General features: G+C 41.1%; 1 protein-coding gene across 13 annotated transcripts in view; it reads left to right on the top strand.

The window, feature by feature from the left end:
* FYN (FYN proto-oncogene, Src family tyrosine kinase) overlaps nt 1-18,842 on the top strand; it is a 140,854-nt gene that overhangs the window by 103,215 nt on the left and 18,797 nt on the right. For 7 of the 13 annotated variants that reach the window (XM_065056671.1, XM_065056675.1, XM_065056674.1 and 4 more), the window contains 7 exons: nt 2,551-2,649; nt 3,748-3,851; nt 8,510-8,659; nt 11,871-12,035; nt 15,816-15,995; nt 17,813-17,889; nt 17,992-18,145. In XM_065056671.1, coding sequence (XP_064912743.1) covers nt 2,551-2,649; nt 3,748-3,851; nt 8,510-8,659; nt 11,871-12,035; nt 15,816-15,995; nt 17,813-17,889; nt 17,992-18,145 — 929 coding nt within the window. Of the gene's footprint in view, nt 1-2,550; nt 2,650-3,747; nt 3,852-8,509; nt 8,660-11,870; nt 12,036-12,502; nt 12,659-15,815; nt 15,996-17,812; nt 17,890-17,991; nt 18,146-18,842 lie in introns of all 13 variants that reach the window. The other 6 variants (XM_065056678.1, XM_065056679.1, XM_065056676.1 and 3 more) reach the window with 2 other exon arrangements.

Below are 18,842 nucleotides of genomic sequence, written 5' to 3'. Positions count from 1 at the left end.
TTATTAAAAAAAATTAAAAAATTTAAAAAAAGGTAATTCTATGGAATATTTCATTAAGCCATGAAGCTGACGAGCTTTGATGCAGATGAAAGCCCAGCAACTTCATTTACAACTTGGAGAGGGAGCAGCAGTTTAAAAACCTCTCTATTTCTAAATTAGCACTCAAAAAAACCCCTTTTTTAGCCAGGTATCCATTTTTGTTTATGTTGCCTGCTGCTTTCCTGCCCTTGCACAAACTATACCATAACGGAGAGAAACAAGAAGAAATTCCATGCATTATAAATTTCTTACACATGCCAGTTGATGAAATCATAGGGTGCCCACTAGGACTTGTGGAGTAATCATACTTGGAGTTGGTGGGACAGAGAGATTCCGCCATGTGTGGGCAGTTGCAGAATATGGGTAATTACTGCCTGGAGGAAGGTTTTCTAAGAGAAAAAAAAACCCAAGCACCCACTGATTTTCCTGTAGGATTATAGAAGCTCAGTTCCCATCATAGTAAGCTTATAAACATGGACCTAACCACACTCTTGGAGTAGTGATGGCCAGGCTGGGAATCTCCAGGAAGCAGCTTTTCTGTGGGAATGCCTCCTCTCTTCGCTTATATCAGAAATTGTATGGAAAAAAGCCCATTTCTTTTAAGGGTCTGCCAACATTGCTTGCAACCAGAAAGCATATATGTGAACAAAACTAGTCTGTCTGGAATTTTTGGAGAAGTTTGGATTTTTATTTTAGCTCTCAACAAATGAAATTTGATTTGTGCTTTGGATTGAAAGTTCAAGACGGCAATGTCTGAACTGAGGACGGAGGGTATCCCTGTGATTTGAAGTCAGGAATAATACCAAGGGGAGTCTGGGGAAAAGAGGTACCTGCAGGGGTGGTTCAGAGCAGAGCCTGACTTGGGGCTCAGAAACACTCGCCCATCCCCAGTGTCCCCACCACCACTGGCTAGCCCCATTGACTGCCCTCCTCCTGCCTCAGTTGGGTGTCTAAAATTAAGAGCTGTGAAAAAAGTCTGCATTCCTCCTCCTTTCTGGCAGTGCTTTGAGAGATTTAAGCTTCTCTGTCAAAGCAGAGGGGGTTGTGCCTGGTGTTGTGATAATCTACAGGATTGCTTTTTTCCTCCCTAGATATGATAAAATACCTCCATCTAGTGGACTCTCTGTGCAGTAAGGAGAAGAAATCTAATGGTACAATTTATCAGTATGGCATAATCTGTCAGAAATATTCTACAGAAACATATGGTGGAAGGGTTAGCACTTCAGCTGGTAAAATTATGGCTGTGAACAGATAGGGCCATTTGCCTGGGCTACTAATGCACACAAGGTGTATTAAAATACTGTCAGCTGCCAGCATCCAGAAAAGCTAGTGGTTCTTTGATTTTTTGAACTGTAGAATTGGAAACACCTTTTTGACCAATCACAGCTGTTTTCTACTTGCATTCCATACAGTTAATATTTCTTCAAACTGTTAAAGAAAGTGGAGTTGAAAATTTAAAGTAAGAGCTCACCTTAACACAAACTTTGCTGCCAGAAATAGCTTTGACAATGTGTTTTCTATAACCGCTTGCTTACAGAAGAGGCTGAATTCTCTGGTCGTGTTTGATAATTGTGTTTTATATAGTGAATAAATCTCTGTTTTACAAAGAGGGGAACTAAGAAAGAGTTTCTAAGCAGCTGAGGAATAGAAAAGAGAATGTTTATTAGTAGTGGTAGGAGTTAAACATTGGTGAATGTGGTGTTGAGAATTCAATACAGATTGCCATATCCCAAATCGTTGCAACCTGTAGGAAGCTGAAAAATAAACTCCTCTTAAAGCTGCGTATTCTACAGCAACACGCTCTGTCTGAAGGGCAGTAGCTTGTCCCTCTGTGCACACCAGTGAACGACAAACATTGATGCTATCTATGCCTGCAGAACACTGCCATAAGAGGTCCTGCATGGACTTCTTCAGATTTCAGTGTTGTAGAAGAATGGTTTTTTGTAAGTGCTTGAAAATGCAGCTAAGTTCTTTGCTACTTCAGATACCTCCTCTAGGTGGCCATGAGGGGGGAATCCAGACAATGAAGTGTGATCCTTAAGGGGAATCTAAGACTCCATGTTGATAGATGGCTCTTTGATGTCTTTGGGTTTCAGATTAATTATCCCCATAGAAGTTTAAAATAAGCAGTGGACGTTTCAGTTTGGCAGTTTTTCTATAAGCTCTCTCAAGGGTCTGTATTAGAATAATCACTATGGAAACAGTTTTCAATATTCTAGTGCAAATCCAGCTGTCACCAAACCTGATTTCACTGGGTTGTTATGCCTGTTTATGCCATTACGCTATGTATGGAACTCTACACTGCTAATCACCACTGAAATAATATTAGGTGTAAAAAATTATGTATATTATTTGGGTTTAGATGCAAACAGCTCTCTCGGAAGCATGCAGTGCTAAAGAGATGAGTTGCTGTGGCTTCTTACACTGTGCAGCTGCAAATGCTGTTAGCAAAGTCAGCTCATTGTCATTACAGCTGTATCTTGCTCTCACTTCTCACCTCTGTTTCTGCAGGGAAGGAGACTGGTGGGAGGCCCGGTCCTTGACAACAGGCGAAACTGGTTACATTCCCAGTAATTATGTGGCTCCAGTTGATTCCATCCAAGCAGAGGAGTATGTTTTCTTTTTATTGTAAAGACCTATTAGTGCTGTATTTGGAGGAGGTTTGAGGAGTTGATTTTGATCGATTGCGGCAATTTTTCAAATTACTTGCAGTATTTTTATTTCAGTTCTAAATGGCACTGATAAATAATTAGGTAATTAGTAACAAAAGAAGCACAAGCTCAGTGCTTTTTCAATGTCAAAACAAAGGAGGAAAACCTAAAGGAACGTAGGTCTGCTTCCTATATTCAAGTGTTGACTGATTACAGATTTTAAGTGAATGATGCCCTTGCTTTTCCTGAACCACCTTGTAAACATGTTTGGAGCCAATTAGTGTGCGAACTGCCTCTTAAAGAGGGCATGTTGAATCAACAAATACCTACCAATAGGTATGATGCCTACAACGTATACAGCAGGCAGCATAATGAGGACACACCTATGCAAAAAGTGGAGTGCTGTGTGTAGCCATATTATTTCCAGTATAAAAGACACACTGGAGTTGGTTATAGAGCTAAGGAGGTGCTACTGTAGTCTGTACTTCAGGTTGTACTTGGCTGATTGTGAAACCAAAAAAACAAAACAAAAAATTGCTATAAGAATGAAAAAGGTACCAAAATTCTGAAATCCCTATACAACCACAGTAAAGTGGTTGCATCTGGTCTTTCTACTGAGGTTTTATAGCCATACTGCAACAAAAATATTGAATACTAATACATCACTGTGTAAATCGAATATGTAGTTTATAGCAACATCTGCAAAAATGCTGTTCTTTGGCAGTGATGCATTTTTCTGCCCTTTTCCTTGTCTGTTTCTCTCCCTCACCAAGTCTTGCTTTCCGTTTGTCGAAGTCTGGCCTTTGTCATAAGACACCAAACAAGCATTCACAGCATCTACTGATTATAGGCTTAATGCAAAGTGCTACTGCACAAGGTATACAACATCTGCTACACAGTTTGTCACCTTACCTTCCCACAATAAGAGACACAGTATAAGACAAATGGTTAAAGAGTAACCAAAGTTTCCACAAATAATGTTTCATGTCTGAGCTGCGTGACGCTACCTAGTAATACTATGTAGCATTTGTCTTACTGTTTCTGATGTTTCCCTAAGGTGGTACTTCGGCAAACTTGGCCGAAAAGATGCTGAGAGGCAGCTGTTGTCATTTGGAAATCCCAGAGGTACCTTCCTAATCCGGGAAAGCGAAACTACCAAAGGTAGGCTGACGAAGATGTTCTGACTATAAATGAGAAGATACACGAGAAAAATTGTGCTAAGTTTGTAAAATAATGTTTTCAGTGGTATGAACGTAGAGATAAGTGTTGTCTTGCATATGTGTGTGCTAGGAAACTGGGTGTGTGGACATCCCAAGATCACAGAATGAGTGTTCAAAGCAGAGAGCAACCCAAGTGCAACCCATGCCCTGCTCAACCCATGGTATCTGCAGTGCAGGTCATGCACGGGCAGGGTGCTCTGCTCGGCCACCACAGTCTGAGCATCACACTGTCCCTCTCAATGCATGTGTGGAGGATGCTACTATTGCAATGCAGCTGAGTGGCCCCTCAAAACAGCAGCTATGGATGGGGCTAGAAGAGGCAGTCCTCCTGGTGTCCATATTCAGGTCCAGTCCAGGCACAGCCAGCTAGCCTATTGTGAGCAGATGCTGGGAATATCCAGCTTAGTTTGGTGAAGATTACTGCTTGCTTTTGAACAAGCAGAGTATTTGAACTTTCTTGCATGCCATATGTAAGGTAAGATAGGAGGGGTTGGGACGGGGGGAGGTACTGGTTATTATTTTGAGAAGAAGAGGGGATTTTTTGGCCTTTCCCCTTTGAATTGCTGGATCGGCAGGGGGGAAGATGTAGTAGTTTTTAATTCATAGATTAGCAATGAAAAGACTTGAAAATATTTTTAATTAGTATATTCGTAAAGTACTCAACCGTATCCATTCTGTTGAAGTCAAGTGGAAGGATGTATTCTCCTCCTTCTCTCTAAAAATATTGGAGGAGTTCCAGTTTTCTCGGTGGATGCTACCTTTGCTTTTATGTTTTGTTCATGAGGCCTGTCAACTTCTTCTTCAAAGCTTCACATGTATGAAAAGATCTCTGTAACTCATACAACTATTGAGGAGAAAACCTGCAACTAAGTGAAAACAAACCTGGCCATTTCTCAATTAGCTAGCAATCCAAAACAATGGCTGTGTGGAGTATAAGTGACTAGAATTAATTCTATTTGAGTTCTGAAGTCTAATAATGGTTCATGTAATTTAAGCACTGACTTTAAGCATTCATCAGGGTGCGCTCTGTCAGCTAGAGATAGTAGGCAAAGTGCTTGGAGTCATGGCTGGTAAAGGGGCTTAAAGAAGAGAAGCACAACTTCCCACTCCTCTCAACCTGACCTATCTTCAGATGCTGCATTCTGTCATCTAAAGTTCTAAGTTTTAAATTTTTGACTCCTGCAGTCACTAGATTCTTCCTTTGCTGCCTGTAACGCTGAGGACTCTTTCCAATGCAAAATCTGACTAGACAGGCCGTTGTTTCAGACACCTAATTTCCCATCTTGGCACCCCACAGCTTCACCATACCTTATGTAGCAGTGAGGCATTCTCACCAGGAGCAAGACAGGCTCCAACTTGCTCTTTTTCTGCAAAAAGCCTCCACCTGTTCATTTTCACCAACAGTTGTTGTTTGTGTCAGGAGCTGGACTTCATTCCATTCTGGGCCGAGTTTAAAAAGGCATGCAGCGGTCCTCAAAGCAAACACAACACTGTTTCTCTAAAACACATTATCAGTTTAGTCTGTTTTGACCATTTTTTATACAGTGATAGGGGATATGTTTTGCAGGGCTGTTCACTTAGCTAAGTCAGGGCTCTTTTCTAGAGCTTTTTGTGAGACATAAAAACATTTGGGGAAATGGAGTAATCCATCATGGATGGACTTACAGCAGCAAGCTTAATTTCTCTGCATTTGAACTTCAGACATTCTACATCTTCAGGCTAAGTTTGCATCAAAGCAATTGGAAAAAGCAAACATGCATGGTTTTTGTCAAAAATGCCTATTTCCCTTCTCATCCTTGAGATGTTTCAGTATGTTGTTAGAAGAAAAGAGAGGGAACTTGTTGTTCATGAGAAAGAAAAATGTCAGCTAGGAGGGCTCGAATGGTACATTCTCCCATAAGTCTTCTCAAAATGCCTTACTCCAGCTAGTCATCTTGGGCTTGAGGCAGGAATTGTTTTGTGACCTAGAATAGTCCCTTCTGCTTTAAATAAAAACAATAATAAAATTAATCAGGATTATGTTAAAAGTATCATCATGGATGCTTTCAGAATGAATTTAACCTCCCTTGATCATGGTTGTCTTCTCTTCTTACTTCCAAAATAAATCATATGGAGATGGCTTTTCATTTTTTCAGTGCCTGACTACCCTGGTACTTCATCAGCTCTTGTCTGTATAATCCTTCACCTGGTTTCAATCTCCACCCTTCAAGGCTCTCTGGTGTTAGGTTTGTTTTTTTAAAAAAAATCATTAGTATGATATATTGTAATGTCGCATTTCTATCCAAATTTTTGTTATGTATATATCTTCAATTTGAAGTCATCATCAGATAACAATGAGTAGTATAAATAACCAACAGCCTAAATAAATGAATAATGAAATCCATCTTGGTTCTTGTTTTTGTCCAGATTTGAACTAAAGCTCCAGTCCTGCAACTTGATCTGAGGTCAGCGGGGGTCCACAGAGGGCCACCCACACAGCTCTGATTGCAGACTCGGAGCCACAGACTGTTTACATTTTCCTAAAGAATCTAAAACAGTGACCAGATAGGCAGGGAGCGTGACTAAAGAAAATACAGCTGGTGCCAGTGGATCAAAACTCACAAATGCGGAGGTGGAGAACACTGCCTGGAAAATATTGAAGATAGGCTGACAGTGTAGAACCCAGAGTGGTGGTACAAAGCATGCACAAGATGTGTTCACAAATCCCCAAAAAGTTTTGAACTCCTAGCTGAGAGAGATGTACTGACTCAGTGGGAGAACCTCCTCGGAAAAACATCCTTAAAAACAGTATTTTTCTACACTTAAAAATAAAAACCCTGTCACTCCTCTCAGGGTGTCTCCCATTAGCATAAACCAGAATAATCTGTGTAAGTGCTGGCTCTTTTCCTCCTATTTAGACGTCAAACAACAGGGAATTTGAGAAGTCCTTGGAGTCAGGGTGGAGGCATTTTGTTCACTGCAGCTCCCTTGGCAGTGAGCCACTCAGCACTGCAACCTGGGGCAGGTTAACATGGTCGTGGAAACTTCTTCTCCGGCAGACATCCAGGAAAGACATCTTACACTAGGAATCACAACCACCTAACTGTGGGGGGTTCTTTAAACCATTTCACTTAGCTGGAGGTGGCTCTGGAGGATGTGAACCCAGCAGGTGTGTTGAAAAATGTCCTGACTTGGGATAAGCAGCAGTCAGTGCTGTTTGCTGTCAGACCTGTGGGAAATCACTCCACCTTTCATGTTGTCCAAAATTGTTTGCTGGTGGTTTTCCTTTCCTTGCCTTTAGCTGACATGGTTACCAGTGAAAGCAGCCCAGGATCCAGAAGGAGAACCTTATTGAGATCTCTGCAGCTGCTAGTTACCTCTAGTTTGTTGTTGTTTTTTTGGGTTTTTTCCTTTTAATGTCTGAATTACCTTTGAGTAAATACAGTATTCATCTGAGCCATGAGTGAAGATTTGTCTTCTCCAGCACCTTCGAAATAGTCATGCTTTTGCTCAGAAACTGCCTTACGCTGTGAAATGTGGCTTTGCTTTTGACACTCTAGAAAACCAACATGTGGGTGTATCTGTATATAGAGTAGAACTGCGCTTCAAATTAAGACACCTGAATGTCCAGGTCCCTGTGTAGGTGGCCAAGCTCCCTTTACAGTCAGTGGGAAGCTGGGGTTCAGTTCAGCTGCCCATGACTGCAGACACCTGGTACTCAAACCTGCCTTACACCATCGATATCTACAGTGCCACAACACTCATGGAAACCAGGCCAGAATTCAGCTTTCCTAATAGCACCAGAAGGTTAGGTGTGGGCATATATATGGGCTGTAGGCCCATAGCCCACCTGCAGGCAGCCACCACTACACCTAAAAAATAAATCCAGCCCCACAACTGAGTTTCCTTTCCCTAGCTGTGAGCATCCAGAGCCATTTGAAATGCCTGCAGGGCATCCAAGTGAATCAGACAGATGTGACAGCCTGTGGGAAAAGTGCCAAGCAGGATGCCCTGGGACATCTCACATAGCACTTAGCCCCTGTGTTTGGGCATCTGAATCCCACTAGTAAGCTCTAGAGCTCCAGCATGGATTTGGAAAGTGAGACGTGCAGATCTTCTGATGCACAGTCTTGGTGTAGTGCCACCATCCAAAGACTGTGACACAAAGTGTGCTAATTTGGTTGTTGTGAAGAAGTTTGGGATCCATCTGAGTAACAACACCACACGCATATGAAGTCATTATCTCCAGTGTTTCCTATGAAAATCTTGATATTTACCACCTGCTGACATTTACCTGGAGTATAGTATTTGCAGTGTAACCTGACACTTAGAAAAAGAAAAGTCAATTTAACAACCTGAAGCAGTAAATGTTAAAATGTTAGTTTTCATTTACACAGAACTCCAGATTTCTTTCTAGAAAAGTGTGAAAGGGATGTTGTGTGAATATTGTAAGATTTATGTGTTACTCCATTGTGTTAGATTCACTTGTTCTTTTCAAGGTACAATAAGCATTTTTTGGAGGCAATTTCTCTTTCATTTTATAACAATTGACCAGCAAACCAAAATCTTTGTATCTAAAAACTACTTACAATTTTTTTGTCTCTCTTTTGCTACGAACAGGTGCCTATTCCCTGTCTATTCGAGACTGGGATGATATGAAAGGAGATCATGTCAAACATTATAAGATTCGTAAACTTGACAATGGTGGATATTATATCACAACTCGGGCACAATTTGAAACTCTTCAGCAGCTGGTTCAGCATTATTCAGGTAATTTTTCAGATAGTACATGGCACTCTGAAGTATTTTAAAACAAAAGCATCTGCTGCTGATCTGATGTATGTGTAAGATGCCCCAAAGAGTCATTTGAGCTATGTCTCTTGCTTGTTGTAATGCATCTTCCATTATCCCTTTCCCATTACTGTTGTAAGTGTCTTTGAGTGCTGTTCACATTGTACAGTGGCAGAGCTTTTAAAAGCTAGCACTCTGCTCAGGTAAAGGTTTTGTGGGCTCTCCCTCCTCTAACCGAACACAATTACTGAATTTGACTTGCTCATCTCAGAGCATGAATTCCCTGTGCATAAGCAACTGCTAATATGTACCGCTTTGCAGCACAGTATTGCTAATAAAGCAAATAGGGAATTGCGGTGTGGAATTCAGTTACCTAAAGCAATGGCCAAAAGGTTTGCATATATTACCTGACTCAAATTTTCCCACTGGATTTGTGTTCGATGTGCAAGGTATTGACATTGAAATTATAATTGGTCTAATTTTAAAAATAAATACGGCAAGGTGGATGTTCCTTTATGCACACTGTTTGTGTCTACCCACCAAGCTTGCTTTTTTTTTTTAATTCCTGTGATTAAAATGTGGCATGCGCCATTCAACCCAAAAGTGCATCTTGCTATCACTGGCAATTGGTGTACAACAGATACAACTTTAAAGCCCCCCAAACCTCTGCATAGGACAACCAGTTCTTACATAGAAGACTGTCATGCTTCTCAATAGGGTCATTTTTTAAGCAGAAATTTGTATTTTGAATTATCTTGCTTTTGTTTTCCTTCCTTTAGCTTTTCATGATATTAACAGATGACCTCAAATGCTCGCTGCTCAAAAACTTTACATAATTTTTACTTGGGAAAGCAGCTTCTCTGTGGGGTGTTTTTTCTGTATTCTTTGTATTCTGTCTGCTGTATTCTTATGCTATTCATACTAGACATCTGGCTGTCTTCTCCGCCCCATTTCTGATGGGTGTATGCTGCCTGGGAGAATTTCTAGTTGTTTCTGGTGACTCTGCATTAAACTAAGCTGAATAATGTATAAACCCCCACATCTAAGGAAGATCATTTTCAGCCCCACTATACCAGCTGGCATATGTCAACTTTGAATTTTCTGTGGTCAAATTATTTGGGTGGTGTGTTTTCCACACACAGATGTAGGAACAAATAGATCTGAAAAGAGCCATTTCTGTGCAACACAGAGGCACGATCAGTAGGATCCAGGCAGAGCAGCGCAGGAAAGCGTGGTACAGACCCACATTCCAGAGTTTTCACCTGCAGTCTCCCATATCCAGGTGAACACAGGAGCCCTCATTCCATGCCAGTCCCGGATGCCTCAAATCGCCTGCTCTGCACTCAGAGTTGTGGGAGGTAGATTAGCAAAACACCTTGCGAGTGCCTGGATTTACTTCTAGGGAGAGTTCAAAGATGCCTGAATGACTCTAAAAACCAGCACGGTTCCTGAAGAACCATTGCTGAGACCATAGGTCAGTGCCTTCACAGGACTAGTATGCTCTGCAGCCCACTCTTCAGCCCCTAGGTGGCCAGGCTGGAGGACACCTCCTGTCCAGGCAGCTGGAAACCAGGCTCCCTGCATAGACAGTGTGCAGTTTGGTCTCAGGTAAGAAGTCCTGGGTCAGGAGCTGGAATACCAAGTGCACCCGTGTGCAGACATGGCACAGGTTTCCCCATGCTGCGCTGCCATGGCGCTGCCCAGTACCCTTGTGACCCAGACTGCCCGCTTCTCCCAGCCCCTTCTTACCTGGAGAATAAAATTAACTGCAGTGTCTGGACTTTCACAGATGAGATTTACAAATGAAAAATGTTGAGATCCCCTGGGTGTCCTGACATCAGACTGAAGTCCAATAAGAGCACGTCTGAAGTTGAAGCACCATTCATCCAATCCCTAACAGCCGGCCTGTCAAGCACAAGCTCTTGTGCATGCAGTCTGGGCTTAACTGGAGCACCAGCATGCCCAGCTATTTTTTTTCCACTAAAGAAAGCAAGGAGGTCTTAAAAACCTCCGGTTTCTCTCTGCAGCTGTCCAAACTCATGAGGAAGCTTTCCAGATACTATGTGTATTTTGAGTAGTCTCGTTCCTGATGTTCCCATTGGAATTATATTTGAATAAGACATGCCAACTGGTCGGCTCATCTTCCCTGTTTTGTGGTCTTTGTTGTCTTGCTACAGGAAACACAACAAGGTCCATGTCAAGGTGCCTGTAGGGACTTCCCCACAATCCCACAGCACTTGTGCTAAGGACGCAGGGCTTGATGTCGCAGGGAGCTTCAGTGCTTGCCCACCTTTTGATGCTGAAACACATTATTCAGCTGCCCAGAAAGAAATCTTTCATGGGAGAATAAAGATTATGTTTGAGTCTGAAATAAAATTGCAATTCTCCACCTTGTTCTGCTCTGCTGCACCTGTTTTAAGATACAAGTTGCTGTGCAAGCTTTATATTGTAGTGTGCTTTGTGCAGCATAGCATAGTACACAGCAATATGTGTGTATATATATATATATTTCATTGTTTTTACTCCTGCTAAAATATCTTGTGCCTTCTGTCACAGTTCAGTCTTCTGTGAAGCTTTCTAACAGATAAGTATAAGGAATCTGCCCCAAATGATGTAGGACTGGCTGCATATGCTAAGGTTTGCTCTAGAAAGAATGGCAGAAAAAGTGTTTTACAGGACACCTACAAAAACACGTTTTCACAGAGTTCCATACAGAAAATACCTTTTCCCAGGATACCTAGAAAAAAAATAGCAGCAAGTCTGCCAAATTTTCATTGCTGCAATTTTCAGAAAAAGTGGATCTTCTCTGTTTGTTTTACTCGGTTCAGAAACAATCTAGTTTTTTACTTGCAGATGATTTTTAGAAAGTTATACTGTACTACAGTATACCAGTTACTCATGAAGTTAATGCAGCGTTGTGAGAGAAGGGAAATGCTGAGATTCTCCACAAGAGAAACCATTGGCGGTCACCTTCCATTTCAGGCTGTGGAAGCAAAGACTGAAATATTTTCTGTTCTGTCCCAAATGAATATGTTTCAGTGTTCAACTTCTAATCTTCCAGGATGCTTTGTGGTATGCAACTAACAGCTGTTGTGAGTAGCATTGTTTTTATGCTTACTGTTTTTGTTTCATGTCACACTTTTTTTTCTTTCCTCTCCTTTGCTGTTGGCTTCACTTCTGGCTCCATCAGAGAGAGCTGCAGGTCTTTGCTGCCGCTTAGTAGTCCCCTGTCATAAAGGAATGCCAAGGCTTACTGATCTGTCTGTCAAAACCAAAGATGTCTGGGAAATTCCACGAGAATCCCTACAGTTGATCAAGAGACTGGGAAATGGGCAGTTTGGGGAAGTATGGATGGGTATGGAGCAAAATAATTATTTTAAAATAGCTCTCTGTGTGGGGATGACAAGATGGAAGGTGAAAATGTAGGACAGTGTGGCCCACAAGAAAAAAATGAGCAAAACTCAAACTGTTGAGGAAAGTACCTTTGGAAAGATGTCTTTGACTTTGAAATACTTTAATCTTCAACTTTCACTGTAATTGATGGCAAAAGAAAACTGAAATTCTGTGTATCCTTGGCAGGTTTTGATTTTGACAAATTACCATTGTCTCAATAATAAATCAAGGCTAACATAGTAATCTATTAATTATACCAAGGAGCCTTTTTCTGCAAGCTAAGAAAGTCCTTACCTCCAGTATCCGAAAGTCAGTGTTTGCAAATGAACTTTAACGCAGCACTGAGAGACAAGTCACCTTCCATCTTTATCAATGCATGCATAATTTTGGATTATAAGTGTGTTTTTTTATTAATTTCCTCTCCTATAGAGAAAGCTGATGGTTTGTGTTTTAACTTAACTGTGATTGCTACGAATAATACTCCACAAACTGTTGGATTGGCTAAAGATGCATGGGAAGTTGCACGTGATTCATTATTTCTGGAACAGAAGCTTGGTCAGGGGTGTTTCGCTGAAGTGTGGCGTGGTAAGGCAGAGAATATATTTTGCTTTGGACGGATCTTTTAAGGCCCTCTTGGCAGAAATAAACATTTCAAGTAGAGATCTTAAAGCTAAAAGATCAGACTAGTATCAAATGTTAGTCTATATCACCTAAAACAGTCAGACTTGAATACAGCAATCCACGGGGAAACTTCCTTTCATTTGCACACACTGGTACGAGAGGTTAGGGAATTAAACTTCATTAATTGCACTGGGTTTATTTGGGTGACTACACAATTGCTAGATATCAAAATAGGAATGATGTTAAACTTATAAATCAGAATGGCTAACCAGAAATGAGTCTGGTAAGTAGATGTTTTTATTTCCTCATGTGTTTTAGAGTTGATGGGGTCAGACCCTGCAAATGCTTCCATCCTCTCTCCCAGCCTAAAAACAATGGCAAGGATTGACTAGCTGATGTTGTCGAGCTAGCTTTCTCGTGCATCCACTTCTTTACGTCTGTTTTGAAATTTGTGTCTGCAGCAGAACCCCATAACTTGATGTAGACACCAGGGACAATGGAGGCAAGACTCGCCCTGCCCAGCTGAAACCCCACTTTGAAGTCCAGAAATATTGATGTTTTCCAAATCCACTGACATTGTTTCCTGCACGCCTGCCAGCTTTACTACTACTCCCCTCTCTATGGGCCTCATTCTTTTAATTACTATAAAACAATGGCAATTTAAAATATACATAAATCTTAGTGTAAACACAATATAGAGGCCACTTAATGAGAGGTGGGCTCAATTTTTGTGCCAAATTGCATTCTGTGTAGCCTTTTTAAAATGACCAGTTCAAAAAAAGAATCATGATATGTTGTTTCTTTGCATCAGAATAATTTGGTGCAGCAGTTTGGCTGCTTGTTTTGTTGCAGTAACATAAAAGTATGTATGACCAAAATAACCAGTGGGCTCTCCTGGGCTTTTGCAGCTGTTTTGTGTTGCAAGACTACAGCAAAGAGCATGGCAGCAAGTCCATGAAATTTATCGAATTTATAGACTAGAAATATAGGAATTTATAGGATTTCAGAGACCTGTTGCAAAGAAAACTGCCTGTGTTTTACATTAGCATCCCCAGATAACTGCAATTTCACCTTCCTGTTCTCTGTCTGCAAGAGTTTCAGGTTGGTGTAAATACTTAGTGGTAAGTTTTGTGTGCCATAGATCTTAAGCTATTAGGACAAGCTAAAGTAGCAAATGCAATTATTTTAGAAAAACAGCTATGAGAAATAGTGCCAAGTATCAGCACCAAATATCTGTCAGAAATGTAAAAATTATTATTACAATTATGGCATTATGTTCCTCAAAGGCATGCAAGTAGTAAAAATATGTTAACAGCCCTGAAGTATTATTAACATAGTAAAAAATAATTTTAAAATGCTTTAAGTAGTAACTAACTACATATGGGAGAAATCGAGAGGGAGGTCTCTGTTAATTTTCTATTAGACAGGAAAATACCAAACCACAATGAGTAAATCTAGCAGTTTAAACCAAAATCTGGGCTGAGAGGATAAGCTAACCTTTGATTTTTTTTTAACTAGAGAAATTCATAGAAGTATTTTAAAATAGAACTACTGAAAACACTTTGTGGTAATAACATGAGTCCTGGGATTTTCACTGGGGCAATACAAACAGATAATACACAGTCAATCCTGTTAACACACCAGGTAAAATCCTTGTTTATTAATGCCAGTGACAGAAACCCTGGTGCCCATGAAACTAGGGTGGCTCATATAATCTGTGTCACCTCTGCAAAGCGGCTGTGATGGAGCCACAGTGCCTCCAGAAAAAAACACACTGCCTTTCACCCATGGGAAAACATTTTGACCACCCTCCTTGAAAAATTAGGAGGTGAAGCTGCATCCTTCGTAACTTACACAGGAGTGGCCACTAAAGCAAAGTCCCACTTCAGCTCTGAGTTGAAGGCCTGAGTGAAACTAAGACCTGAAGAGGCCTCCTCAGCACACTGGGGTGGCCATGGGAGCCACTGGAGACATCACTCCACCACCAGTGGAGGTGACAGCACCTGGCACCGAGCTGGCAGAAGAACATCAAGGCATAGTGAAAACCAAACTTGCACAGCACCCTTCAGGCTAATACGTGCCTCAGGCTCTCCCGAGACAGCGTCACGTGTTGCTGCAGGGTTTGCCCTGCAAGGGACAGAGGACACAGGCAGTGGCTCTCCCGCCACTCTTCCTCTGTCCTCAGCTACACGAGGCGCCAGCTGGGAACTGGTCACCTGCACAAAAAAAACCATCCACCTTAATTTTATGCTCTGGCAGGTTGCAAAAGCTCATGATGAGGTTATTATAGCTTAACCAGTTCCCATGCGCCAGCTAAGCCCTGGTAACTGTTAATGTGCTTTTAGCAAATTTATTTTATGCTTTATTTTTTTCGTTGACATCTTCATTTATATAAACCAGCTCCCTCCAGGTCCTTGTGTAGGCTTTCAGGTGTTACAGAAGGCTTGGTAGATGATGGCTGAAAAATAATACAAATTGGCCATTTCAGTGGTGACCACAAGTAAAGAATGAAATGGACAAGAATCACCTCATTTTCAATCAGCAGGAGAAGGAAAAAGACCCATTTTGGTTTGGAAACACACCCGTATTTCTCAAATTAAATCAACTCAGAATTTGTTTCCTGGGAATTTTTCCTCTTTTTTTTTTTTTTTTCCCTGACTCAGAACAAAACCAAAAAAGTTAGAATGTCTTGCAAATGAGAAGTTCTGGGTTTAACTAGTTCTGTTACCCAAATGAGTGACCGGAGCTGTGTTGTCTGTACCCATTACTTGTTAGCAAAGGAATATATGAAGAGAGGTCTCAGCAGTCCCACATTTCTTACTCAGAGGAGGTTTCTGTGGACATCAGTGGAAACATTGTCTGAGTAGGACAATGGCGATTGTGCCCCAGTGCCAATGGGAGTATTATTTTTCAGTATAATAGAAAAAGACTAAAATATGAGGGAGGCGTGGGAGGAATGTAATGATAGGGTAACATGGGAAACCACACTTTAAAGAAATAATTATATTAAGTGTCCTTGCTAGTTTATTCCTTGGTTATATTAAGCATCAGGCAGGAAAAAAAAAAAAAAAAAAAAAAAGAGCAGAAGGTGTGTAATCTAACTAAGTATCTGTGCTTGTAGGTACGTGGAATGGAAATACTAAAGTGGCTATCAAGACCCTGAAGCCTGGCACTATGTCTCCAGAATCCTTCTTAGAGGAAGCCCAAATCATGAAGAAGCTAAAACATGACAAATTGGTCCAGCTCTATGCTGTGGTATCTGAAGAACCTATCTATATTGTCACGGAGTACATGAGCAAAGGTGAGGCCAGAGCTGCTGCCCTTGATAAAAATACTTTTTCTTTGGTGATGCTCCTTGGGAATACAGAAGGAGGTGCAGTGTGATGCATGAATAGCGTGTGAGGAAGGAGAGAGGGAACAGAAAGCCAAATTCACCTTTGGCTTCAGAAGAATGAATTCAACTCTGAACTGAGCCCAAAACCTGAAATCCATTAGATGTGCAAAGAAAATTTGCACTAGGTGGGGAAGGGAGAAGTTGGTGCCGCTCAAGTGCTTCCAACTGTATCAGCATCTAAATTTCCCTGACTAGTGAGGATTTGCATTTTCTAGATTTGAATGATATTACATGCTGCTTCCCAAGATCCTAGCTTTTCCTGGCACCAGAGAGTTCATATATGGCATCTTCTTTCAGTGTTTATTTGTTGGCTTAAGATTTCTATTTCTTCTTTTAACAATCCCAAGTTCTATCGCATGCACCTCACTCCCAGATCACAGCTTAATTTTCAGTCTACCCTGTTTAGCATTTTAATACATGATTGGCACGTATGGCTCTTCCTCCTTCCTTCCCCTTCTCTTTTCCTTTAAGCTACTTAGCTGGTAATGATATAGTAAAATGAGAAAAGGAAAACTTCTCGCTCCGTCAGATCTCCAGCAGGGGTGCTGAGAGCAGAGCAAAAAATCTGCTTGTTTTAGAAAAGCAAATGAACCAAATAGGAAACATAAGTTCTCACAGAAAAGTTTCATTTTGCATTGGAGGATACACTCTGAAATTTTAAGTGCATTTTTTCAGTCTATTTGGAGTTGATTTTTATTTTCCTGGCAGGTGCCTGCCCACCTCCCTCTTCAGAGGCATCCAAGCCCTAACTCGCGCTTTAATCATATGTCTCAGTGACAAGCATGTGCTTTTTCCCCTTTAAAAAAGGTTTCTAAAAATCCTTCTGAAATATGTGGTTTCTTTTGGCTTACTTTACTAGTTTTTACTGTAACATTTTACATCTTTGGATCTGAGCTTGAGGCTGACAATTCAGCAAGGGAGAAACGCCTAATAATCCATCTTTTCCCGTCATTTTTTAAACCAATTCACTGACCTTATTTAAAGGAGACAGCCACTCTTCTCTGACTGAATACAAGATTGGGAAGGGAGCTGTAGCATTCTAGGCTTGTTTTAAATGCTACAGGGAACCTCTTTGCTTCCATTTGCACAGGGGAGCTATGTCCTTACTGATTTTGCTAAAATTGCTTTCATTTGATCTCTGCTTTATCTTCTCTAGTTTGCATAGTGATCATCTAAAATTAATGGTTCATGCTACATTTAGTTATGGCTTACCTAGAGAAGGAGCACTACTAATTTCTAAGGAAAATTAGCCTTTGTTAATGCTAGCCCCTTTGAGCCTACCAGGCTCCAGGCTGACCTTTCTTCTGGAGCAGATTGAGCTGGGATCTGACTTTTTCCATAGCTTGTGTGGCTTGGAACCAAGCTGATGCTTTGCAGCTAACCGAGGCCTTTAGAGAGCAGCAGGTATGTAGTTTCAAAAAGCACTCGAAAAATTAAGAAATATCAGCTTTCTCAGTAACAGTCAGGAAAGTTAAGAACAACGTTGTTTCTTTTTCCTGCAACTCTCTTTGGACTAGTTACGTATTCTTCTGCAAGCCAACCTTAAAGCAGAGTGAAACAAGTATAACAGGAGAATTCTAGGATATTGTGGGGTTTTTTGAAACTATCCACTTGAATTCGAAACATTGTTGTCTGTAATATTGCACATATTGCTGCACCTCCATCCTGATGAACAGCCGTGGTTTCCCTAACATCTCTCTATTGTGTCAACTTTGCATTTGCAGGAAGTTTGCTAGATTTCTTAAAAGATGGAGAAGGAAGAGCTTTGAAGTTACCGAACTTAGTGGACATGGCAGCCCAGGTCTGTTTTTAGAGTACTGATCACCTAGGTGTAAATGTTTATAGCCCTTATACATCCGAGGTCATTTTAAAATGCACCAATTGTGTTTCCTGCTTCTGACAGGTGGCTGCAGGAATGGCGTACATCGAGCGAATGAATTACATACACAGAGATCTGCGGTCTGCAAACATTCTGGTGGGAAATGGCCTAATATGCAAGATTGCCGACTTTGGATTGGCAAGACTGATTGAAGACAATGAATATACAGCCAGACAAGGTAGGTGCAGCAGCATGTGAAGCACTGAGTGTCATTCTTGTGACAGGGGAAGAGTGGAACATGGCTTTACAAAGCTCTCTCACCTGTGCTTTGGGGTTGCCTTCAATAAATTCTGAAGTCATATTAACTCTTAACCCATAACTTCACTGCTGAATGCACGTCCTAAAGAGAACATTTTATTTAGTTGTCTTCCCTTTAAAAACACCACAGTGAAACAAGGGTGATGAGTGGGAACACAAGTGGGTGAAGTGACAGTGGAGACAAGATCCTCATGGTGCCGTAACAAAGAGGATACTTTACTTACCAGCCTTGTAAGACTCAAAGGGGAAATCCAGAAAAGCCAATGTAAGCTGTTTCTTTCATAGTGTGCTTTCTAGTATTTACTACTATCAATGTTGCTGTGCTATTCTTACTTTCTTTATTTCAAACGCGTCAAAGCATTGTGTCTCTAGGCAATGGAGCTGTCTCTCTGAGCACTGTGTTTTCTTTGGGAACTGGAAAAGTTTCTTTTAATAGGAAAGCTGTTTTCCAGTGCCACACAGAGTGCCGGGTACAGCTGGCCACTGATACACTCTAAAAATGTATCAAAGAGTATTGTAGCTTGTCCTAAAAAAGCAGGGGGTGTGTGTGTGTGTGTGTGTGTGTGTGTGTGTGTGTGTGTTCAGACTGAGCCATGACACAGGCTCTTTGTAGTTAG

This window comes from Columba livia, chromosome 3 (assembly GCF_036013475.1).
Source record: "Columba livia isolate bColLiv1 breed racing homer chromosome 3, bColLiv1.pat.W.v2, whole genome shotgun sequence".
In the NCBI taxonomy this organism is placed as follows: Eukaryota; Metazoa; Chordata; class Aves; order Columbiformes; family Columbidae; genus Columba; species Columba livia.
This window is presented reverse-complemented; position numbering and strand designations above follow the sequence as displayed.